This window comes from Zalophus californianus, chromosome 6, assembly GCF_009762305.2.
Source record: "Zalophus californianus isolate mZalCal1 chromosome 6, mZalCal1.pri.v2, whole genome shotgun sequence".
Lineage (NCBI taxonomy): Eukaryota > Metazoa > Chordata > Mammalia > Carnivora > Otariidae > Zalophus > Zalophus californianus.
Window position 1 is genome coordinate 112,733,546 of NC_045600.1, and position 25,961 is coordinate 112,759,506.

At 44.1% G+C, this 25,961-nt stretch overlaps 1 protein-coding gene across 2 annotated transcripts in view; it reads right to left on the bottom strand.

Annotated features, from left to right (window-relative positions):
- Window positions 1-25,961, bottom strand: part of NPTN (neuroplastin) — a 71,784-nt gene that overhangs the window by 4,761 nt on the left and 41,062 nt on the right. For both annotated transcript variants that reach the window (XM_027570986.2, XM_027570985.2), the window contains exons 3-6: window positions 25,218-25,389; window positions 21,654-21,748; window positions 10,842-10,975; window positions 5,238-5,511 (exon numbers count right to left, since the gene is read on the bottom strand). In XM_027570986.2, coding sequence (XP_027426787.1) covers window positions 5,238-5,511; window positions 10,842-10,975; window positions 21,654-21,748; window positions 25,218-25,389 — 675 coding nt within the window. The remainder of the gene's footprint in view (window positions 1-5,237; window positions 5,512-10,841; window positions 10,976-21,653; window positions 21,749-25,217; window positions 25,390-25,961) is intronic.

The following is a 25,961-nucleotide window of genomic DNA, read 5'->3' on the forward strand; positions in this document are numbered from 1 at the left end:
GTTAACATTATGAACTGTGCATCGTATAGACTGAAGCGGAGATTAAACAAACTCCAAAAGCATGCATATCGCTCACTTACCACCATGTTTTAAGGGTTTGATGCAATTGAGGGGGGAAAAAAAAGAAGTCATAGTAACCGACAAATATCAACATACCCCCAAACCCTCAGGCCACAAGCCAGCGGCTGAAACAATGGCTCTCCCCTTGCCTGGGTATTCCAGCCCCTGGCTAGATGGGAGGACGACGACTGGGGAGAAGGGAAACGAGATGCTTCTGGAATCCATCTTAGGAGAGTGAAGTTGCGGGTGGATGTGCTATGGCCCTCGCTCCGCTAGACCCCGTGGCCTCATCAGCTGGGAGGGTGCTCTGCGATGCCCAGTAAATAAGGCGTTACCTGAGAGGGGAGCACCTCCAGAAAGACGGCTTTCCAGCCAACGTGACCAAGAGCTGACCCGTCTGGTCAAAACTCCTTTTTCACCGCCTTCATCTCACTGAGGATGGGGTTTTCGAGTTTCTAAACCTGATTCTATTTTGCCTGATCTCAGCAGAGTAGCATTAAACCAGAGAGAGATTAACGGTCACACCCAGTTGCCTTTCGTATTTGGTCCTACTGTATTTTCTCCGTAAGGTAACTTGTTACTGACTCAGATGACCCCTAGAGTTAGGAGACAATGACATGTGTGTTTTGCATGTCATTTTAAAAAGTCACATTTCTTTTCCAGCATTCCTGGCCAGCTGAAAAGCTTTATATGCTCCCAACAGATTTTTTCAAATATCAGGATAGCTCTTATTTGTAGTCTTTTTAAAAGAGTTTGAGGGCGCCTGGGTGGCTCAGTCAGTTAAGCGTCTGCCTTCGGCTCGGGTCATGATCCCAGGGTCCTGGGATGGAGCCCCGCGTCGGGCTCCCTGCTCAGCGGGAAGCCTGCTTCTCCCTCTCCCACTGCCCCTGCTTGTGTTCCTGCTCTCGCTGTCTCCCTCTCTGTCAAAATAAATAAATAAAATCTTTGAAAAAAATAAAAAAATAAGTTTGAATGTATCAGAGCCACTAAAAATGGTTCCCCCCCAAACCCCCAACTGTCTACTCCACCAGTAACTTGAGGAGGAATCCCTTTGAACTGCTTATAAAAATTAGTCCCCAAATGTGAAAACAGAAAACTCTTTCTGATGCTGCCACTTCTTTTCTTAAATCAGCTCCTCCTGTTTTCATTTGAGGTCACTAAAATGTCCAGTAGAACTGAAGGCCCCAACAAAGAGGCAGGCTCACGCCACATCTCCCCAGGTGACTGGGGAGGACAGACTTGAAGTGCGCGCACGCGCGCGCGCGCGCGCACACACACACACACACACACACACACATCCCTCTCCAGGACTGGGGAGGACAGACTTGAAGCGCGCGCGCACGCACACGCACACACACGCGCGCGCGCACACACACACATACACACACACACACACTAATCCCTCTCTGGGTTTAGTCTGCAGAGAACCAACACAGGTGTGCTCCAAGCATGTGAGCTGTAGGATGGATGGAAGGCTAGGGGGATGCTGGCTGGACCTAGTCTTATTAGAAAATTATCATTTAACATTTTCAGAGAATGTAGTCAAGAGGTGAGTGAAGTGAAAAAAATGAAGCCTCTGATTTGACTCCATGATTCATCTGTTACTGAAAACACTGAGGGCAAAAGGTGATATGCAGATAATCTACCTATAAGACAAACTACTGGGCACCAATCCTCAAAGAAACCACAACAGGGGCTTCAAGGGACTTAGTGTGAGTTTCGTTTATGAAATGTCCTGAGTAGGGCACCTGGGTGGCTCAGTCGGTTAAGTGTCTGCCTTCGGCTCAGGTCATGATCCCAGCCAGGGTCCTGGGATCAAGCCCCGCATCGGGCTCCCTGCTCAGCAGAGAGTCTGCTTCTTCTCCCTCTGCCTCTGCCACTCCCCCTGCTTGTGCTCTCTGGCTCTCTCTGTCAAATAAATAAATAAAATCTTAAAAAAATAATAAAATGTCATGAGTAGACTCTGGTAGCCTAAGAGATAGAGCTCTTTTGTTTTTTTCTACTGAAAGTCACTAAACCTTAACTGTAAGCATCTTCTATGTGAGAAATCTAAAGCAGTATTTGCTTTTCTGGTGAAATGTACTCAGACTAAACTCTCTAAGTTCGAATTTGTGCATGTGTATAGTTTTAAATTGTTCACTTAGTGCTTTTTTGGTAAGGGGCTGAGTTTCCAAGAGCTCAGACTGCCCAAATAGGAATAATATGAGTTTTACATGAAATTGTTTCATACAAGAAGAAATTCAGTGACTCAGAAATCCTGTCTACTCTGATAATAAAGTACCTATTTTGGCAGAGAAAGCATGTCAGGCGTATAGAAAAAAAAAATCCATTTTCACAATCGCATAAATACGTCAACAGCGCCACAGATGGTTATCTGGTAATTCATCACCTCTAAAACTCCAATTTGTATAAGATATGAGGTACCTCTTCCTTCATTCCACAAAGGAGCGCATGCATCTATCTACATGTAGCCTTGGGAAGGGGTAATGTGGGAAGAAAGCATATGAGGAGGCTGCCCTTACATGGACTGCACAGGAGTTGAGGGGAAACTAGCTAGAAAAAAAGCCACAGCATAAGGAAAACTCACTGAGGAACAATCAACTTTTTTTTTTCTTTAATGATTAATTCCAGGAGGACAAGAAATAAAGGGGCACAGGAGCAGGGAGGGGTTTGAGAGGAGGAGGCAGACAAAGGAGAAAACTCTGGGGTGGAAATGCTGGAGCAAGGCAGGGATGTGGAGATGGAGAATGGAGCCTGGACCGCGCTGGCTGTCAGGAAGGGAGCGGAGAGGAGGCGAACACTGCAATAATCCCAGCGTCCCAGGTCTGTCGCCCCAATTCAACAACAGAAAAGTAAATGCTACTTGCATTACAGTTCTTCCAAGACACCAGAGTAAGGAGATTTTACTTTGCACTTACCAATGTCTTTCATGTAGGATTCATCCATCCACTGTCTATAATAGTTTAGCTTAAAAGAGGTACCTTGCCTTCAGAAAGCCATTCAGAAGATTTGCTGACCACACAGGTCTCCTCTACCCAACTGGCCACCACTTGAGTTCAAGAGCCATGGAGCTCTAGCTATTTTTTTTTTATAACAATAGTTGCTTCCCCAGGCAGGTGCCTGCGCTTGTCCAAACCAATACTAACCATTTCTCAAATCTAACCCGAATGTCTTCCACACACATGCGGGGGGTGGCGGTGGCAACCTGGTAATAAACAAAGTGGCTTCCTAGGAGGAAGACTGGAACCTCAGATGGGGACACGCTAAGCTAATGTGTCACTCTGCCAAGAAAGTGGCAGCCAGCCTCGTCTTAAAATAAAAAAATCAGGTTCTGAAGCCCATCTCTGCCTTTTCCTCTTTGCTTCTCTACCTTTCCAAAGGGAAGGCTGAGCAAGGTGCTGTTTAGCAAAGCAAAAACACTCTGAGGGGATGAAAAGGCTTTGCAGAACTGAGGCGTTTATAACTGCTCCTAGAGAGCCAATGCTGGAAATACAGACAACTTCCCTTGATTCTCATGCCTAAATATAAGTATTCTGCCTTAGGAATCCTAATCTGTAGCAGGAAAGAGAAAAAACTACAGGAAAAAGCATTATGCATATGTGAAAATCCCAAGAACACAGTTCACTTCATAGAACAGCAGCTGGACCTAGGAGTGGACCAAGGAAAAGGAATGTAAAAATCCTGGGGGCACACTTCTGCTGCAGGGAACTAGCTCATTTATTTCCACAGGCCCAGTGGCTTCCAGCTGACGTCCCCTCACTCCTCCATCCAGCTCGCTGCGGAAGGAATGTACGCTGGGAGGGAGTCCAGCAGGGCTTCCTACAGGCGTTGTTAGGTTCAACAACAAACCTTTTCACCAGCCTCACTGTGATACTCTTCTACTTAGGGCAGGCAGAGAGATTTTGGAGGTGCTAAGAAAGGAAAAGAAGGGGAAGAGGCTATTGCTCTCAAATGTGGCCTTCCAGAGAGGCCAAAGCCACCGGCTACCTTCAGGGCTGCACGGCTTCTGAGGGAGTGGCAGCTGCAGGGACACAGACAACTCTGTGGGGCGGGCAAAGAACCTTGGTGCACGAGCGAGCACAGGCCCAGGACAGCCGTACCAGAGTTGGCATCCTCACCATCACCCGAGGCCGGCCTCCACTGAACTGAAGCCCATACCCTTCTCGTATAGTCAGTGACAGGCAAGTGGTGGTAATCGCGCTGGCCAATGAATTTGATGGTGATGTTACAGGGCCGAAGGGTGGGAGCTAGTCAGGAAGCTGAGCGTACTACTGGTACAAGTCTCCAGCAGTAGCCACCCCGACTGTAATCCTGGGGTTAGAAATGGAATATCCATGACAAAAACAACAACAACAACAACAACAACAACAACGAAAAACCCCCAAAGATTTCCTAGGACTTTCCTCAAAATCTAAAGATCCAAAAATCTGTAAGATCCTGTTCTTTCCAACACTTAATAATTCACTACAGTCCTGGTGCCATTATCTAGTCCCACCTCTGGCCCTAAGCCAGCCTGAGGGTGTCACCTTGGGGCATGGGCTCCAGGTGTTACTGCTTAGCTGTCTCTGTCTTAAAACCGGGTGTGGTGGATGCATCAGACTCCACCATTCTCGTGAGATAGACAGAAAAGCCAAACGCTTGGTGCCTGCTTCACGGAGAACCTTGAAAACCTACCAAAGGGACCACCAACCAAGGGAACCAAAGGCTGGCCTGTTCCAACGGCTTTTCTCAAGAACAGTCTGACTGGGCTGGGGCTACACCAGGCAACCATGTGACAACCAATTAGATACCTTAAATCTGCCTGAAAGGCCAGGTGGCCTGCGATCTTGGGGTGGCTTCTAGGCTTGACTTGGATTCTCCTCAAGCTCAATCTGCCTGATGATCTGTATTGAAGGAGGACAGAGCTGAACAAAGAGACTGACAGCTGCCCATTCCCCACACGGGGCCTGAAAGGCAGATGGGACTGGGGCTTGGAGAATACCCAAATGGAGGGACAGAGCTAATTACAGCTCTAGGTGGCTAATCTTAGGAGTAGGGAGTGAGGAACCAGTATGAGACTTCTCCTTCTCTCCTTTAGGGATCGAACCCCAACATTCCTATAGTCCTTTTTGGGTGCTTGGAAACCATCCCAAGGATCCAACCCCAACATTACAGCTATTTTGTAGGGATGCTCTTACCGTCAGGAACTTCATCTGGCCTCTTCCTCTTCTCATACACAACAATGATCACCACAAGGATGATGATTTCAGCCAGAATTCCCAAAAAAGGCCAGAGTGGGGCCAGGTGGCTCCGTACCCTGAGGATGGTGACAACGGAGGCTGAGCCAATGGAGTTGGTAGCATTACATTCATACTCTCCAGGGTCTTCTGTGATCTGGAGATTCATGATGCTCAGCTCAGTGTAGTTTTCCTTGTTGATGATGAAGAAGCGGCCAGAGGTATTGACAATGTCCTGCTCAGGGGCAGAAAAAGTAAGAACACACAAAGGTCAGAGTAGGTGAATTTGTGTCTAAGACAAGGTGGCAATGTTCTCCCTTCTTAGGACCACTGGCTGGGATGAGGGAGCAGTGTCTAGGACCATCTTTGTCCAGGTAACTTGTGAGCACTTCATTACTGGCTTTCTTTCGATATCAATTAACAATGGATCAGCAAGCTTCTGGCAGAGCTCCCAGCCAAAGCCTCCCCTGCCATTGGTCCTCTGGATTTCTCCGACTTCTATGAAGTGAAGAGAAGAAGCCCTACCCTTTGGCCTCAGAAAAGACTGACTCAATCTAGAAAATGCTACTTCAAATACAGGTAAGAAACCATGACACAGGAAGAAGATGGAGAAAGAGGGATGTGACCTCCATGGTCAGGCATATATGCTAACTTCAGGCCTGAGGACTTCAGAATCAGCACATCTACCTCACACTTGCTGAGTTCTGGAAAGTCTCCTTAAACTTCCTCCAGAAACAATGCTAAGAACTTGCTCCTAGTTAGAGTAGAGAAATTCATAACTTCCCTTTAAGAATGAAAGGGTTAGGGGCGCCTGGCTCAGATGGTTAAGCGTCTGCCTTCGGCTTGGGTCATGATCTCCAGGTCCTGGGATCAAGCCCCGCAACGGGCTCCCTGCTCAGCAGGGAGTCTGTTTCTCCCTCTTCCTCTGACTCTCCCCATTACTCCTGCTCTTTGTATCTGTCTCAAATGAATAATTAAAAAAAAAAAAAGAATTAAAGGGTTAAAGGAAAGTTTATTCAGTCAACCAACAACTATCAACTATTTACTAATGTATACTGTATGTCTCACATCCTACTGAGGGGAAGGTGAGACACAAGTGAATGAGGAGGTTGGCCTTAAGAGGGAACCAGACCTCCAAAGGGATGGTTACAGGAACGTGGCAAGAAGCCCCAACAGACAGCATGTGCTGAGTACTGTAGGGCAGAGTGAGTGGTCGGTGCCAGAAAGAATCAGGGAAAGCTTCAGAGAAGAGCCAGTTTTTGCACTAGATGGTGGGGAGGAGAGGTGATCAAGCAGGACAGGAGTGCTCCAGGCCCATGTGGGAAGGCAGAGGTGAGAGTCCACAGGCAGGAGTCTAGGTGGAGCTGGGACAGGCTTACAGCACTGGGGTGATGGCAGGGCAAAAATGGACTCATGTGTCAGCTGTTACACAACAACTAAAGCACAATCAGAAATAGTAGAGAAGAAAGGGGAAGATAACCCCCAGAATGAGGTCTAGCTATAGCATACAGTGGTGTGTGCAAATGAGTGTGGGTATAACTAAAATGGCAAACACAGCCTTCAAAATAGTTATTCCATGAAGCTTCAACTGAGGACTTGGAAAGCTGCCAACTTCTCTAACCCCTGCTCTACTGGTTCACTAAGTCCATATTTTTCACTTATGATCAGAAATGATTAGTGTCTTCTTTGATCCACAAACCTTCAATGCAGATTTTTTTAATACCATCCATATGCAAGAAATAAATAAAATCTTAAAAAAAAAAAAAAGAAACTTTAACCTTTCAATCAATGCCTAAGAAGATATTGAGTGGGACTTGTCCTACTGCTACAGATTTGATGACTAAAGAGAAGCATCAAAAAGTACCCCATATTCTTGGATCAAAGTACAGCATAGGGAATTGAGTCAATACCATTGTAATAACATTGTATGGTAACAGATGGTGAATATACTTAATCGTGGTGAGCACTGCATTATGTACACAATTGTCAAATCACTATGCTATACACCTGAAACGAATATATCATGTCAATTATACCTCAAAAATTTTTAAATATATACATAAATGTTTTTTTAGAAGGATAACTTTTCCTAATTTAACTTGTACTTAGGAAGTGTTCACATACATTTATAACTAACAGTGACTGATATTTAGGTTTCAGTATCAAGATTGTGTTATCTTATTCACATTGTATGTTCAAATCTTCCACAATGTTGTTGATTTTCCATCTCATCTGTCAAAGACTAAAAATAATATATGTAAATCTGCCACCATGTAACTGTGCTTCTGGCTATATTTCCTAATTTTTCCAGTTTTTGCTTCATTCATTTTGAAACTCTACTCTACAGACTGGTTTTCAAAGATCATGACAGCTTTGTCTTTATTGTAGATTATATATCTTACCATGATAAAAAGGAACTCTTTTGGTTTCATGTTTTTATTTGAACCTCACTTTCTGTAATGTTAATATTTCCACTTGTTCTATTTATATACTTTGACCATATGTACTTTATTCATTGTTTTTGTCTTAATACTTCTGTCCTATTTTGTTATATGTAGATCATCTTTAAGCAACATATCGCTAGATTGTTTCTTAAATCTCTGCCTTTAAGTGAGAATACTTAAAAACTTTGTATTTAATACTACTGTAATTTTTACATTTATTGTCACAAATGATGGCTTACTTTAAAAAAGTACCCCAGAATTCTTAAAAAAAATTTTTCCATACAAATTGGGGGGAGACAGTCCTTGCAGGGCTTATTAAAAGGGAGACCCATCAAGCTATCTTATCCCCAAGTCATCACTACATTACCCCTTGCCAATCTATAAAACAAGACAGGATGAGAGGTGATAGGAAAAGAGTTATACTTGGCATTGCATGCAGCCTTCCACCCTACAGCTGAGTGGAACAGGCACCAAGAGAATCACTCAAAGATTGGGGGTGGCAAGAAGAAAATATCTTTTTCCAGTGGATATCCGTTTATGCAGGACACCAACTGATGTGCTCTATGCTTCTCAATCTTGGAAAAAGGCTATCTGGAGATAAGGAGGCAGAGGAGCCTATACTCCCACCATGTGAAGAGCCATGATGTTCAAGTTTCCTCTGCCTAAGAGGGTGAGCAGACCCCAGCATCTGTGGCTGGAGCTAAACAGGAAACAGAGAGGTTCAGTAAGAGTAGATCTCTGATATCTGAGAACTGGCCCCGTAAAGAACTCACACAAGTTCTTACAAGATCCAGGATCTGGATACCTGCCATGCAGAGGCCCCAGAAGCAGCAAAAACCAAGAGTAGACTATAGGAAAAGTCAGATGAGTGACACTTGTCCCCCTTCCTGCCCCATATACAAGAGAAAAACCCAGAAGACAGAGTGAGGACAATCCCCTGCTACCCTTGCAGGCTAGGGAGAGGGGAAGGGAGGTAAAACTGGGAATTTTGGATTGGACTGGACTCCATTCTTTAACAAAAAAGAGGTCCAAGAAAGCTATGGGATCTGTCTAGAAAAAGGATCTGTGCTGAAATTAGTGTCTAGAAAAAAAACTGCAAGCATTTTATCTTAGTCCTCAACCAAGTGTAGGCTGTTCAACAAACTGGTTTTCAAAGGCATCAACCTAGAAATTGCTTTTCTTTTCCCTATCCCTCTTTCATTAAAAGTTTTCTGCATGGAGCACTGGGTGTTATATGCAAACAATGAATCATGGAATACTACATCAAAAACTAATGATGTAATGTATGGTGATTAACATAACATAATAAAAAAAAAAGGATAAAAAAAAGTTTTGTTTCCCAAATGATTCATAGCTTGGAAGCAAGAGGAAATACTACTTGATTTTAAAGGTTTTTCACAATATAACAGATAATTAAGAGTTCATGGGCATGAGAAGAATAGGAGATGAAAATATCCACTGATGGGGCACCTGGGTGGCTCAGTCGGTTAAGCGGCTGCCTTCGTGGCTCAGGTCATGATCCCAGGGTCCTGGGATCGAGCCCCGAGTCGGGCTCCCTGCTCGGTGGGGAGCCTGCTTCTTCTCCCTCTGCCGCTCCCCGTTTGTGCTCTCTGGCTCTATCTCTCTGTCAAATAAATAAATAAAATCTTAAAAAAAAAAAAAAGAAAGAAAGAAAGAAAAAGAAAGTATCTACTGAGGAATCAAGGGCTCTCCTACCCAGAGACCAAGAGAGAAATGGGCATTTGCTTGCCAGCACAATGAAGTATTTTATTGACTTTTCAGGGCCTGCTCTGAAAATACTCAACCTCTCCCTTCCTCATCATGAACCCTTAATTAATGGGTTTCTGAAATCTAGTCATTGTTGTTAATGTTAGAGTCCTTGTCACCACTTGACATATTATTTTTTTTTAAAGATTTTATTTATTTATTTGACAGAGAGATAGAGAGAGAGCACAAGTAGGCAGAGTGGCAGGCAGAGGGAGAGGGAGAAGCAGGCTCTCTCCTGAGCAGGGAGCCGGACGTGGGGCTCGATCCCAGGACCCCAGGATCATGACCTGAGCCGAAGGCAGCCACTTAACTGACTGAGCCACCCAGGCGCCCCTTGACATATCATTATTGAGAGATCATGGAGTGGGAAGAATCATGGACTTGAAATAAAAAAACTAGACTTGACCCTTCCTTGGTTTTGTCACTAATTTACCTTGGTTAATATGTAATCTTTCTGAAGAAGTAGATTAGATTATCTCCTTGGTCCCTTCTGACTACTGACAATCAGAGAGGATGCCTGAGAAGTACAGTGCTGGGCATGCAAGGCCTGGGGACAGGAGGAATGGATGACACCCTCTCTGCCAGAAAGAGAGACTGGCAAACATCATGAATCAGAGAGTGAGTGAGAGTCCAAAACTTGGACTCCCTCTACACTATCAAGAATCATCGCACTGAATGGAAAAGATGTTTTCTTTGACCTTTTCGGGAGGAGATGCTGTCGTATTTCCAATGTCCAAGGCTGCCCTTGCGCCTCACCATGTTGCCTCAATCCCTCATCAGTACTCCCTGTGTTCCTGGAATATACTAGTAATTGCCCTCGTCGCCTTGTCTTCCCCCAAAACCAGAAAGGTGTATAAGGACTACTTCAAGAGGAGTATTTTCTTTAGGACAAATGGACTAGAATAATAAAAAAAAATTAAGATTGGGGTTAGCTCAGGCGCCTGGGTGGCTCAGTCATTAAGCGTCTGGGTCCTGGGATCGAGCCCCGCATCGGGCTCCCTGCTCGATGGGAAGCCTGCTTCTCCCTCTCCCACTCCCCGGCTTGTGCTCTAATAAATAAATAAAATCTTAAAAAAAAAAAAAAGATTGGGGTTAGCTCTTTCAGTTTTCCATCTTGAAGGCAAACCGGTCTAACCTCTTTGCAGACAGCCAGCTTCATGTAGGGATTCCATGACAAAGACTGTCAGTGACCTCCAGGTTCATAATGTAACCATTTGTGACTAGAAAGGATGACTGACCCAAGCCATGCTGGTATGGCAGGTTACAACAACTGGTCCAGATGTCTGGACCTCCCAGGACAAACTCCAGCAACCAGAGACCCAGGTAGAGAGAATCAGGGCTGCCTCCTACTCACCATGGGCATACCATTCTCCTTCTTGCGCCAGATCCACTCTGGGTGTGGGTAGCCAACTGACTTGCAATACATCATGGCATCTTGCCCTTCATTCTTATTCTCACTCCGTTTATGGCCAGTGATGTCAGGAGCAGCTGTGAGAAAGGGTGTTGAACAGTTACCACAGGAGCCTACTCTGAACAGGATACAAAGGCCTCACATACGGACTCAAGAGCTCTCCTTCTAATACAGCCAGTCAGTCTCCAGGCCTCTCCTCATAGTCATCTTTGATAACATGCATTTCAGGTCAGAACAGAGCAATGGAACCGATCCAATCCCCTACACCTCCCACCCACCAAAGCAGCTCAAGCAGGTACCAGGATTACTATATGTGAAGTTCTGCTAACAATGTAGGTGGTTCTCTAACCTCCTAGGAGAGGGGACACAGGCTCAACTGCCCCAAATTAAAACATCCTTTAAAAAAAAAAAATGCACATAGAAGCTATTATCATCTCCTCTTCCAGTTATGGTTTTTTCTTAAAATGTCTGCACTAATAACAGTTATGGATTATATCAAATGTCATATACTCCTTTAAGGAAATGAGAGATCCCTAAGATCAAACACCTAAAATCAAGTCCTATTGCAAAGTATGTAAAAACAGTGAATGCCTGGAGAAGCAATCTGATGAATACAAATGGGCAAGGCTCTCCCCAGAAAGAGGGAATCCAGCAAACTGGTCTTCACAAGGGGTAAGAAAGGAATAAACAGGAAATTCAACCAGTGTCCCAAAAGATACTAACAGTTTTAAGAATCTGACCTGTACACCTGATTTGCAATAATCTCAATAAACCCAGTCTTGGGGGAATTTCTAGACATGCTAGATGTTGCTGGTCTTCTCTGCTTTAAGGGATCACTTAGGAAGAAATAGACAGCACCTGTGGTTTAAAAATTAGGTAAGTTTCAAGGATCCAAGAAGCCAGAGATGGGGGCTAATTCTTTGAATTTAGTCTCCTTTGATCTTAACTAAATTTTCCACCATATCTCCTCCTCACCAGTTACAGTAATGTGAAAGCAATAAAACTCAAAGTAGGCCAGATGTCACTTTGTTGGCCAAGATAGGAAAGAGAATCAATAAGCCTGGTTCCAATTCCAGTTTTGCTTGTTCTTTAATTATTCTGTGCTTCAGTTCTACACCCGTTATCAAAGGAAGGTACTTCTAGCCCCTGCCTACATCCAGTGTCCTTGGATAAGGTAAGATTTAAAACATTCATCTTGAGACTATAAAAGCCTGTACCATTATATGTCATGGGCTTGTCCCATGTTCCCCCTCTAAATAGCTTGTTTTTTCTTGGCTTACAAAATAATCCAAAGTCCTGCTACTTCTCAGACTGTGCTTCCCAGCCCACTTCCAGAGGCACCTGGACAGAAATGGGATGGACAAGGTCCCAAGCTGTCTCTATAACCACTGCCTGCCCAATTGACACCTGCTCAGCACGTAGGGTGAGGCGTTTTCTAAAGAGGATGTTATAAAGGAAATATCTCTTTTTTTCCCCCAGGCAAACTTCCTCACTGGCAGAAGGGAGTGGGCCAGCTGGCTCAGTCTTGTTCCCTCCACACCAGATTTCTCCCAAAGCCACTTGGTCACTGCTCAGACCTACTGTTCCACCTGCTCACCCTTCCTCAGAGCTTTCTTCAGTCAATAAATAGTAAAGACCAACTGAAGTACTCCAAGGAGCAAGCTCCCTGGCAATACACTAACTAAAACACCATCAGGGAAGACACAACAAGCAGAGGAGCTACCACAGTTTGCTTCTAGTTGTGTTTCATGTGTCTGACAAACATTTGTCAAGCACCTACCATATGCCAAATACATCAGAGTGGTGGGGGGACAGCCTTTCTGTTGAGGTGGATTTTCGCACAGTCATAAAGAAAATAAGGGAGTAGCGTACTCCTGTACCTGTGGAAAGAACACTCCAAATAAAAGACAAAAAAGCCTTGAGGCAGAGGTGTGTTTGTTATGGACAAGCATGGAGGAGTTTGGCTTAGGCTCAGTAAGCAAGGCAAAGATAGGACATGAAATCAAGAGTGAATGGAGCCCAGATCGAACAGGACTTTGCAGGCCACCGCAATGACTATGGTATTTACTCTGAGTCAGCTAGGAAGCCACTGGTAAATACCGAGCACAGGTATGGAATGATCCACATGTTTTAACAGGCTCCCTCTGGCTACTATGTAGACAACCGTGTACAGAGACAACAGTGGAAGCAAGACCATTTAGGAAGCTGTTAAGAATAATCCAGGCAAGGGAGACGGTGGTTTGAATGAGGGCAGTAGCAGTAAAAGTGGGGAGATTCTGATATATTTTATAGGCTGAGTTAATGTATTTGTTAATCGACTGGATGCAGGATGCGAGAGAAAAAAAAGAGGAATGACTCCAAAGCTTCTGGCTTGAATAATTCTAAGAAGGGAGTTGCCAGTTACTAAGATAAGGAAAACTACAAAAGAATCAGGGTGTGTTTTTTTTGTTGTTGTTGGCTTGTTTTTATTTTGTTTTGTTTAGGGATGGAGCAATGGTGGTGGTAAAAACCAGGAGTTCAAAGTTTAGGACATGTTAAGCTTAAGATACTTCTTTAACACCCAAGTTGTCAGGTAGACAGCTGAATATCCAGTCTGAAGCTCAGGAGAGTAGTCTAGGATGGAGATGTAAATTTTAGAAATCAGCATATGTGTGACATATTTTTCCATTTTCATTCTCCTTTGCCCCACAGAGAATACCCACTCTGGCCCAGTTATCTAACTAATTCCAATAGTTCTGTGAATTCAGTACCATCAGCTTTTACCTTGGGGACTCATCCCAATATTGCACATTTGTACCACTTAGAAGGCTAAAAGTTGAGTTGGCTTATGGTGCCACAGCCTCTAAGAAGTTGCTATTCGGAAAGGATGCAGACCAGAAGGCCAAGACCTGAGGAGAGGGATGGGGATGGTCTTCACTCCTACCGTGGTGTTTAGGAGGAGAACACCACTTCCGCTTTTCATTTATCTACTTTGGTATTCTACAGAGACTTCTATTTACAGATGTGAACATGGCCTTAAAGGCTACTATGCACAGAGACTCTCTAGGAACTCAGCTACCCTCATCACACTTTGCTGGCCATATTTACATAGTGTAAACCTATAGGAAAGAGTCTTCAATGGTTAGATCTATTACTGCTTTCTCCTCAGCTTAGCAAAGAATACTGAGTGAAGAAGTGTCACTAGTATTGTGGGACCCAAGCCACATCTATCCCTAAGGGAGAGATTATAACAACTATTACTTTAGTCTTTGAGTCAATGAAAAGTTTTTTTCACTTCTATCCTTTATGGTAGCTGCTTAATCAGAAAGCCCATTTCTCAGATGGTAGCCACACTTGTGGTGAACATTGCATGATGCATAAACTTGTCAGATGACAAGGCTGTATACCTGAAACTAATGTAACACTGTGTGTCAACCAAAAAAAAAAAGAAAGAAAGAAAAAGAAAAAAAAAGGTTGGGGGGGGGCGTGGAGAAAGAAAAGTTGAGCAGGACAATGGACCCACAGCAAGAAAGGTCACCAGACTCAGGGCACACGTAAGCACTGGTAAGAGAGTGGGGTGGGGAGGGGGGGATGGTCAGAGTCCTCTCATTGTGGTTTTTAAATAGTCTCCAAAGTCTTTGATATTCTTTCCTTCAAAAAGTGAAGCGTAATTGCTCCCTCCCCTTGAGTGTGGCCTAGTAACAGTATTCTAATGAATGAATGAACCAATGAAATAAAGCAGAAGTAAGGTATGCGACTTTGGACAGTTCACAAAGGACCATGTGGCTTTCTCCTTGCTCCCTCTCCTTGCTCCCTCTCGGCTCACACATTCTGGGGAAGGTTATAGCTGTCATAGCAGGAGGACACTGAAACAGTCTATGGAAAAGGCCCACGTAGTGCGGAACTCCGGCCTTCTGCCAACAGCAGCCATGTGAGGGAGCCCTCTAGGAAACAGATCCTTCAGTCCCAGTCAAGCTTTCAGAAGACTGCAGCCTGACAGACCCTGAGCCACCCCAGTAACCAGCTCCCTAATTCCTGACCCACAGAACCTATGAGGTAATAAGTGTTTTTTTAAGTCACTAAGTTTGGGGGAAATTTACCCAATGAAGAAGACATTACCCCACTTACATAGACTGGAAAACTCAATTTTGGAAGTTACTTAACATCTAAAATTACACTGCCAGTAAATGGTAAAGCTAGAGACCAAATTCAGGACTGATTCCAGAGGCCATGCTTTTTGTACTTTACCATACAGAAGGAAAAATAAACCAAACTAGAACTGAGTCCATAAAAAATAAAAATATACAATATGCATACAACTGCATAGAAAACTGCCCAAATGTTATCTTTGCTTGTAGAGGGTACTAGAACTGACCGCCCCTAGACCTGAGGTGGATTGGTTTAGCTGTTGGAGTTTAACTAGCCCATATACTGTAACACAAATAAAAAGAGCTTTGGACTTCAAGTCAGAGAAATTCAGACTCCATTGAGACTATGACTCACCAACTGAGTAACCTAAGGCGGGTCATTTAAAATGCTTTTGAGTTTCAGTACTCACTTTTGTAAAATGAGAGTAATACTCAACATAATTCACGGAGGTCTTGTGAGGATTAATTTACATCTCTGTACCAATCTAGCACATGACTGGAGCTCAGGGTCAAAAATAAACATTTAAATTGAGCTATTAGGGAAAAGAAAGGCTAGGCTTAGACTGTGGCATTATGAGTTCTAAGAAATCAAAGAGATGCTGATTAATGTGTTCCCTCTCTGTTTGCTGATATAAACAGGACTTCTGTTTGTAACTCTAGTAAGGTTTAATCAGGTCAGATACTCTCAAATTTTGATTGACGGCCTATTTATCTTGATTAAGGTGCCCCACCTTCTATGGGCTTGCCATTTAATAAGGAACTGCTTAAGCAGGGTCAGTCAGTCTGAAGGTAGGTCTGACACACCTGACAGAGCCAAACACTCCTTACTTCCCCCTCACCCTCTCAGGGAGGCAGAGGGTAACCGAGAGACCTTTCAAAGAGATCACAGATCCACTTGGAAATTAACTTGCTCTCTGGCCTTGTCAGCCACATACTCTAATATTAGATATCAGTTAATGGATATCCTTCCAGTATCCTGATGAATGGCAACACAGGGGTTCCAAAAGAGTCTTAGTTACCTGACAACACCAGACCCAATTTCGTTATCTGGGCCCAAGGCTGAGGACTAACACATGATCCTCAGTACCTTCTGTTGCCTGCCCAGCCTACGCTTAAAGCAAAGCATCCAGCTTCTCTGTCACATTGGTGGCTGTAGAAAGTGTCCACTTAGGCAATGGGGGCATGTTCAGCTGAAGCTGACATTAAATAAAGTTACACACAACAGAGCTAAGAATGGGGTAATGGTATGGGGTTTCTTACATGGACTGCTTATTTGGTGCTCACTTTTCAAAGCAAATTCATAACCTCACAACTAATTTTTCATCTTTGCTGTAAGTAAACTTAAGAGGCTTGGCTGAAGGCAGAGAGAGAGAGTTAAGATTTACTATTAAGCCAAGGGCTAAGCCCAAGAAGCAATAGGAGATTGGTCACAATGGAAGCAAAAAGGATGTTGGCCTGTGGCTCAATAAGCCTTCTCCACACATAGTATATTCATCATTCATCTGGAGACTAGAGCAGTCTGGGACTTCTGCTGCCTTCTGCAGATGAGGCTTCTCCCTTCCCTGCAAGTGAGAGCACTGAGTGGGTGGCGACTGAAGTTTCCTCTAAGACAGCGCCTCTAACCTTGGCTATACACTATCATCCACTGGGGTGCTCTTCATAAGCCTGAGGTCCAGGCCACATTGCCCACACATTAAATCAAGTCTGAGAACCACTGCTCTCATACCTTTCCTGGCACCAGTGTTTGAGATCAGGGGAGTAGAAGGAGGAACTGTCCCTTAGGACAGAGAGATAAGTGGAGGTATGCGGGGCACTGAGGGGACACCTCCAAAGTTGAGAAGCTGACACAGCCACTACCATGAAGAAAAGAAGCTTAGAGATCTTGTCCTTCAATAACCCAACTTCACCTTTGGGTTCTCCCTCTTCCATATAAGGGAACTACAGACTGTTGGAACCTTACAGGAACGCTAAGACCATCTATCTCATCCCGCTTCATCACACACCTGTGGAGGCTGAGGCCTGAGGAAAGACAGCGAAAGAGCGAATGGTTAGGGCCATTGCAAGTTTAATGGCAGGGCAGGATTAGAACCCATTTCTTCTAACTCTCAGTCCAAGACCTTCCAGCTGTTATATGCTGAACACAGCAACATGGCTTTGTGCTTAAGAGCACAGGCTCTGGCACAAGAGTGCCTGGGTGAGAGCACCTGTTCCACGGGTTACCTGTCACACAGGGCCAGTCATCTAATTCCCTGCAGCTTCCATGTTCTCCCCTAGAAAGTGGAAATAATAATGGCATCTCCATCCAAGAGTTGTGAAGACTACAGGGAAGGACAGGAATAGCAATGCACCTAGCACAGAGCCTGGCACACAGTTCGTGTGCAATGTTAGCCATTCTTATTAAGGTCAGGGTAGCACCCTGAAGAGAGGAAAAGAAAGAATAAGTATGGTTATTTGGGCTGAGGTTGATGCTCAAAATGTTCTAGCAGCTTCAAGGTATTATTATTTTGCTTTCAAAGACTTCTCAAGTATAGGCAATTCTGAGTCAGAACCAGCTTTGACATAAGCTCTGACCTAAAGGATGTCAGAACCTCTAAGCATCCTTGCCTATCAAACTAGCTACCTATCAAATAAATAACCATGAAACTGCTCTGCATGCTGAAAAGTGCCATACAAATGAAGAGATGTGTATTATTACTCTTAATGATATTGTCATCACTGTACAGTCCATCTCAGCCAGTCTGAACTTTAACATATCACTTGTAAGGCCATATTACAGAGTAGGAAACAAGGATGCAGGATAAGGTCACTTACAGAAATCCTAACATTTAGTCAGAATATTAAAATACAAAGAAAGCTAAGAAGTATGGAGGGAAAAACAAGATCAGTCTCAGCTCTGGTAGCCCCCAAAAGACTGAAACTCACTTGAAATGCCCAGTGACCAGGGAGAGATAATGGTAAGCCTAATCAAATGAGTAAGACCCTCAACCCAGACCTTACTGGGTCGGGATGTACCTTTCACAAGAGGCAGTGGCATGTTTGTTGCAGAGGATTTGGTAACCACCAAAATCCTTTTCTAAAAACAGAATGAAATTCAATTTCTTACTTCTTGGATTAATCAAATTGAGTGATGAGGATAGGGTTCGGGAGTCAGGAGAGGGATTTTCTCGTTTTTGTAAATTACAGGCATTTTTAAGGTGCTTTGTTATGAGCACATTTTTTTAATTTTAGAAAAGGAAGAAAGGGGAAGAGGAAGGGAGTAAGAGAAAGGTTCAAGAATTACAGGAATAGGGCGCCTGGGTCGCTCAGTTGGTTAAGCGACTGCCTTCGGCTCAGGTCATGATCCTGGAGAACCGGGATCGAGTCCCGCATCGGGCTCCCTGCTGAGCGGGGAGTCTGCTTCTCCCTCTGACCCTCTTCCCTCTCGTGCTACCTCTCATTCTCTAATAAATAAATAAAATCTTTAAAAAAAAAAAAAAAGAATTACAGGAATAGAAAATCCAGTATCTATCTATTCACGAATGCTCTATAGCAGGCTGCGGGGCTTCTGGATGACCTACCCCTGAAGAGTCAAAAAACTGGGGAAAGAGATGCCTCCCCAGAGCTATCTAAGTGGATCCCCAGACAGGCTGGGCTATGGGGCAGAGGTCCCACTAAGGTCTAGTCATTGCTGTTTCCTCTCCCCTGGTCAGCCCTGCTCCACCTTTCACCTCCAGCATCTGCTCAGGTCACCTAAGTCCATCTCGGCCAGATACCTAAGAAATGTAATCCTACACAGTAATCGTATCTTCCTGTTTACATTGTGTCACATTCTTGGCCTTTAAAAAAAGTAAAAGAAAAAACCCCCTACTTCAGATGCAAGGCCTTCCCTACTACATGTAGACATTGCCATCCTCAAAATTCCTTTCTTGACAGGGATCTACAGGCTAGGGTGGAAAAACACTGCCACCTCAGGTCTGTTCCTGGACATGTGCCCCTTCCTCTGACTCCTCCAGCCTTTTTTCCTCTTGCATACTGTAAGCAGCGCAAGATGTGGTGATCTGCTCTACAGTGCCCAGGTCTGGTCTGGTCTAAGCCCTTCACTCCCCACAGTGCTCAGTCCAAACAACAAACACCCCAGGGAGGAGGTGCTGAACTGCAGTAAGAGCCAAATGGGAAAGAAAAGGACTGTGGACTGCAGAATAGGTGCTAAAGAAATCTATCTGTACGACGTAAATGATACTGCCCTGAAATGCCAATTTAGTTAAACCATAAAGGAAGATTCACAGAGACTCCTTTCAGCAGAGGTCACTTACGTTTCTTGAATCTCTCTCAAGTACGACTACCTCTGTACCTGTATTCCTCGGCAGACCTGTCAAATCTTTCCAGCTATAAAGAGCTAACAGTCTTTACCTCACCACAGAGGCACTGAGGAAATAAAACCAGAGTTTATATGAAAATGCTTTGGGAATCAATCTCTCCCCCGTGCTCTTTCTCTCTCGCTCTCAATGCAAGGCAGTTCGCAAGCCCAGCCACCTAGCTTAGAATATGATCCTGGGCTTATGGCAAATCTTTTTAAAGTTAAACAGAAAAAGTCAAATGTTCAGTCTTTACCAGACTAAACTAATTATCACCTAAAAGACACTAAATGTTCAGCTGTTTTCTATCCAGGTGTTAGGGGAAAGAGACTGGAACTCCTTGTGAATTTTCTTGAGAGACTAACCTATCTGTCCAAGCTAATCACAGAATATGCTTTAGGATTCTATGAAAGAGAATTCTCTTAAGGTGAACTCCTTTAAAAGCAGGAAACCACCAGCTGCCCAATCTTCCTCACATCGCTGCTGGGCAGGAAAATGCAGCGGCGCACCGTACACACAGTCCCCACGGTAAGCTATCATGAAAGTTTTCACTTCCTCTGAAAATGCTCCCACCTGCAGCCTCCTATTCTCTGCCCCCTCCAGACCACTACCTCCTATCTGCTAAAGGGAATGTGAGGAAAAGACGCCTCGGGGGTCACTAAAGCCTACCTCTTGAGCATCCAACCCAACGGGAAACCACCTCCATCTCCACTCCTGACAGGGCTGCTAGAAATCATGAGAGCCAAATCAGCAGGATCACAGTGAAGCCAGGACTTCCAGCTGCACAGAATTACCCTTCAGGCTTGGGGAGCACAGCTAACTACACACACCACTCTCCCTCCCTTCCCCCATCCTGTTACCTCTGCACTTGGGACGTGGCGCCAAAGGCTCAGCCTGGAATGCTGCAGGGCCTCCAGTACCTCATGGGCGAGTAAAACATCTCCCCACATAGCCCGGCTCACCCAGGCAAGGAAAGACACTTGGCTGGCTTAGAGAAAAGGCCTTCTCATACCTTCATCCTCATGTTGAACAAATGTGTTATCCTTCAAAAACAGAGATAAACCCAGACCTCTCCAAGAAAAGCCCTGAAGGAATCAAAGCCCAGGTTCTCTAGCCTGTGTGGACTGTAACCATGCTGTGACTCAACCCCTTCAGGCATTCAGAATTCAGTCTGGCAGCTGGAGGAGACACTGGCTATCCTTACATCCACCATCCACTTCCAAGCCAGGGCTGTGTCAGCAAGATACTACTTTCATTTAATAACAACATATAATTGAAACTTAGAATCTAAGCCTTTCTTTAATCTGAACTTCTAGTCTTCTAATTATTTTAAGAAAGATCTGAATATCTGCTATTGTAGGATCTTCCCATTTCCTAAATTTATCCTTTCAGCTGCTAAGGATCACCTAATGGATTTAAAGAACAAGTTTGTATCCTTCCTAAGCAAAATGAAGAAAGAAAAACACAACAACAAAACAACCCTCATCTCTTCAGTCTAACCCAAACAGCAGCCCCACCTTGCCCTGGACATTTCATAAAATGGAAAAACACGGGACTGAGCGTCAAGGCGTGTACTCTAAGACTAGCTCTGCCGCAAACCACTCTGTGACCCCGAGCTCGTGGCTGCACTTCTCTGGGTCTCAGCTGCTTCTCTGAAATAATACAGGAAAGCTGGATTCACGATGCTAGGTAGCTCTGACTCTTAGAGTTCCCTTCCTTTCCAGGAACTTTCAGCTACATGTTCAAGACACAGCCGCCTGTTTAAGATGCCATGCACCCAGTTCCATTTAAAATTCCAATGAATTATCCACAAACAGTTTACGTTCACCCTGCACATCGTATTTTTCCAAATCCTGCTGGCCCGCTGGAGAGACCTATGTAATAATATTTGTAAGGCACGATTTGTTCTAAGAGATTTACATAGGTTGAACCATATGAAGCTGCCAACATTCAAACATTTTTACCACACGGAAACAGCAATTTCCTATGGTTTGAACCACCACATTAACTTACTTATTCCTCCTTATAATCCCCATGAGGCAGGTTTTACAAATGAGGAAACAGGAGCACTTTAAAGAAGTTAATAACTTGCCACAGTCACATACATAGCTAAGAGATGATAGGGTTTGGATTTAAACCTGGGCAGCTGAGCTTCTGAGCCTATGGTCCTACCCTAATGTTATATGGCCTCCCATAATGGGAGTAAGAACAGCCTGAAGACTGGGAGTCCAGACCAAGGTAGTGTCTCAGAAGGAGAGGGAGAGGCTCGCACTGCAGCCTCTGTTGGGTTGTACCTTTCACTTCAATGGTGGCATTTGCTTTAGGAGCACTGACAAAGTGATATACACAGTGGTATTCGCCTGAATCCTCAGCTCTCGGCTTATTGATCCTGCAGGGATGAGAAAAAAAAAAAAAAATCAAGTGAGGAAGCTGGGAACAAACATACGACAAAACATACAACAAAAGAATCAAAAGGGCAACCAGGGACTCTGCTCTCCAAACTGTGTCCCTGAATGCAACTCACCTCCTCTTAACTAAAAGCAAAAACCTCCCTCTATGTATTACAAAACATTAATGCTTCACTCCTTACTGGATGTCTGGAATACAAAGATGGAATGATACATGGTCTCTCACCTTAAACAAGTAATCAAAAGAGAGGGCTGTACAAAACAGACTATATTTAGATACAGAGGATGGAGCCATCAATAAAAACTTCTTGCTCACCTGGTGGTTCTAGTCGAATAAGTAAGAGCAGGAAAAAAAGCAAATCCTCTGTGCTTCCCTTAAGACCCTGTTTTGGTCTTGTTCTTCCCACACTGTATTTCAGTAGCATGCCTTTCAGTAAGTCTACTCACTAACAGGACCAAAGAGATAGTGGAGAGAGAAAAAATCTCTGACATCAGAGCACCAGCCACAAAGATGCAACTAAATTTTTAAGACTTTTAAGTACAGGGACGCCTGGGTGGCTCAGTCGGTTAAGTGTCTGCCTTTGGCTCAGTTCATGATTCCAGAGTCCTGGGATCCAGTCCAGCATCAGGCTCCTTGCTCAGCAGGGAGCCTGCTTCTCCCTCTGCCTGCCGCTCCCCCTGCTTGTGCGCGTGCTCTCTGACAAATAAAAACTTAAAAAAAAAAAGACTTTTAAATATAGCTAGAACTCTAAGGCCCTGCATGATCTGCTTCCTACCCTCATCTCAGCCACTTTCTAGCCCTGCTGGGCTCTTCTCAGTTTTTCAATGTTTTTCCTCAAAACCTTGACACGAGATGCTCCTTTACAGAGAATGCTCTTCCCATTACCCTTACCTTAACCTAACTCTTTCTGCATCAGTCTTGGCTCACACCACTTCTTTCTACCCTCAATCTAAGTGACAGCCCCCCCTCCCTGACATTCTTGCTTATTCTACACTGTAATTCTTCACAAGCATTCATCGCAACGTGTAATTATATACTTATGTGATTGCTTGATGAATGTCCCAGTTTCCCAAAAGACCAAGTTCTATGTGGACAGGCACTGTTTATCTGGTGCATAATTCTATACCCAGCACGTGGCCTGGCCTGGAATATAGCAGGGGTAATGAATAAACGAGTAAATGACTGAATGAATGTAAACTGAGAGTGAACAGCTGTGCAGAGATCCTGATCAAGTAAAGCAGAGTGACAAGAAGGACTATATGAAGTGTGTATGGCTAGAACAGCACTCCTCTGAACTCCACAGGGTGATCCTAAACAAGCTTTCTTGCCCCTGACAACCAGTTTCACACCAGCTCAGTACACTATGGCCTAGACACACACCCCAAAACATATGCAGACAGGCTGGTGTGTAATTACCAAAAAGAGAGAAATCCACATCAGCGGAAAACCATTATTTAGCTTCTCCTCTTTTGGCTCAGTGGTTAAAACATACTTGTGATGGTCACATCTCCATTGCACTAGTTAATGTCTGAGAAAAACCCCTAACCTTGACCACTGACTGGCCCAATATATTTATCCATCTTACTGTTCATCCCAAGAAAGAAACACGGGTTTCTTTCAGACTATGGATGAGGAGAGAGACAGCCCATCCCTAGGACTGTCTCAGCATACCCACGGCAGAATATTCTAAAAGGAAAAGCCAAAAGTCTTTTAAATTTGATACAAGTAGCTCTTAAATCAATACACTCCCAACAGGGAAAAGGGACACAAGTCAGCTGTTCTTAGCAAATGTTCCAGAGTTCGGAGGAGGGGCAGCAGCTGTATCTTTAGGGCTCACACTAACTCCTTTTAAGTTCCTTGAAAAGATTTGGAAAGAGGACTCCCAAGCTTGAGCCCATGCCTATGGGCTCAAAATCTCCCCCATGACATTCCCTTCAACTAGCTATTGGGAAGCAACTGAAGCAAATGGAAACCATCCCCTATAGCTGAGCAGGTGCAGGATCTGAGACTGGCTCCATAGCTGACTTAATAGGTAGCCCAAGGGACTCATCAGCTGTTCTTTCACAAAATGTGGGAGAACAGAGATTCCCTGAAAAACTCTGACAATGCAGAACACCCCTAGAGAGCTGCTAATAAGCTGACCAAAAAAAGAAAGAAGAAGAGGAGGAAGAGGCAGTATTTTATAAAGTCAAGCTCAAATTTATTAAGTTACAGTTCAAAGCCCTGTAGATGACATAGTACAAGTCCTAGGAGAAACACAACTGAATGCCTGGTACCTTGAAAGAGTTATTATAAAAATATAAACTTGTAAAACTAACAAACAGACCCAAGAATATATGCCTTTCATTCCACCCAATAGTTCTATGTGATTAACCTTTTCCAAACTATGAGAATATAGCTGAGGTTATGTTTCCAATTTAACATCAGAAGAAACTACAGTGGAGATAGATTAACTTGCCACTAAAATGGTATGTTAAAGCAGGTGGGGGAAAGACCTAGCTTCTAGAAAGTCAAAAGACCTGGAACCTAGCCTTACTTCTGAAATTTGCTAGATACAATATTTGGCCTTGAAAACAGTGAAGAATTATTACTCTTTGAGTTTCCATTTCTTTGCTTTAAAAAAGGAGGATCCTTAATGTGGGTCAATTAAATAAGGGGTATGAAAAGATCTCAATCTTGCAAAATACTGCAGAATGTCCTTGCTACTACTGGGCACACAGGTTTTCCTGGTCTCACTCCAGTGCATTCTTTCGTTGCACTGCAAAGCTGACAAACATCATTAGCCGATCCTTTTCCAAATTAGTTTTCAACCACAAACAAACAATTCTGAAAGGTGAGGTGCCATGTGTTCTAGATATTCCAAAAAAGTACCAAAGCTTTGGGTGCCAGGTTAGCTTCAGCCAGCAAATATACCCCTTTCATCAAACGATGTTTCCAGGTTACTATCCTTAATCCAGATCACTAAAGAGCCCCGTATCCACTGGTCTTGATCAGGTTCTGGTCCTGTTAATTACTCCTAAAAGGTAACTCACTAGGAAATCTACCCAGTAGAAAGATCACTTAGGGTGCTCTTGCTCTAAGAGTCCTAAAGCAGATTTCAATCTGATTCCTCAAACCACTGGATTAAGTCGAGACATGCATTCTAATTGTGACTTTCCTACTGACGAGCATGGTTACTCTGAGCAAACTACTCCCTATGCCCTCCGTTTCTCTATTATCATAGTGAGGGGAACATCTATGACTCTCAAACCTGGCTGTTCATTAGAATCCTCTGGAAATCTTTACTAGATCCCTGGGCCTCACCCCAGACATACTGGATTAGACTCTCCGGAGAAGGACCATATATATCTTATGTATCTCCCACATAACAGAACTGTGGATTACGAACGTCCATAGTAAGTTCAGCAATGCTCCCTCCCATCTTCCCAGGAGCTGCCAGTCCCTCTCACCTGTATTCCATGTTGCTGGCATTCTTGCGAGTGGCAGTCAGTTCGACCCCATTCTTTGTCCAGTAGCTGTATGTAAGAGTGTGAGAGCTGGAGGTGAGGTTACACTGCAGGGTGATGGGGAGAACAGGGCTGTCTCGAAGAATGACCTCTTCACTGGTGACAATCCTTGGCTCTGTAATAAGAGTGCACAGTGACAGGGAGCCATAGCCCTCCATTCTCTGTAGCCCTGGCCTGAGAATTGGATGGGGTAGGATGGGGAGACTAGAAGAAGAGGGAGGGCAGACAGGACCACATGAGGAATTTCACTTTACCACTTTGGAGGAAGTCAAGAAAGGAAAAACAATGATTATAAGCAAATGACCACTAGCGCAGACAACAGCCTGAAGACCAGTTGGCCTAGACGTGAAAAGAATGGGAGTATTACAGGTACTTGTACTGGCAACAATCCACTTACACTTTTGAACACCACAGTTTTATGATTTAAGAACCACCAACCAATTCAGCTTCAATTAGAAAATCAGGCTCCACCTTGCAGTTCTGAAGACAAAGGCAGTATCATTTATGTAACTAATAAACTCCCTATGGAGTCACTAAGCCTTGGAACAGTAATAGCTATAATTAGATAATACATGTATGGCTTTTCCCACATTAAATTCTGATAAACCTATGGCAAACCAGCCATGGTCATTAATTATGCAGAAAAAGACAGTGTCGATCCTAACAGCAAATTTCCTGCCAGTAGTC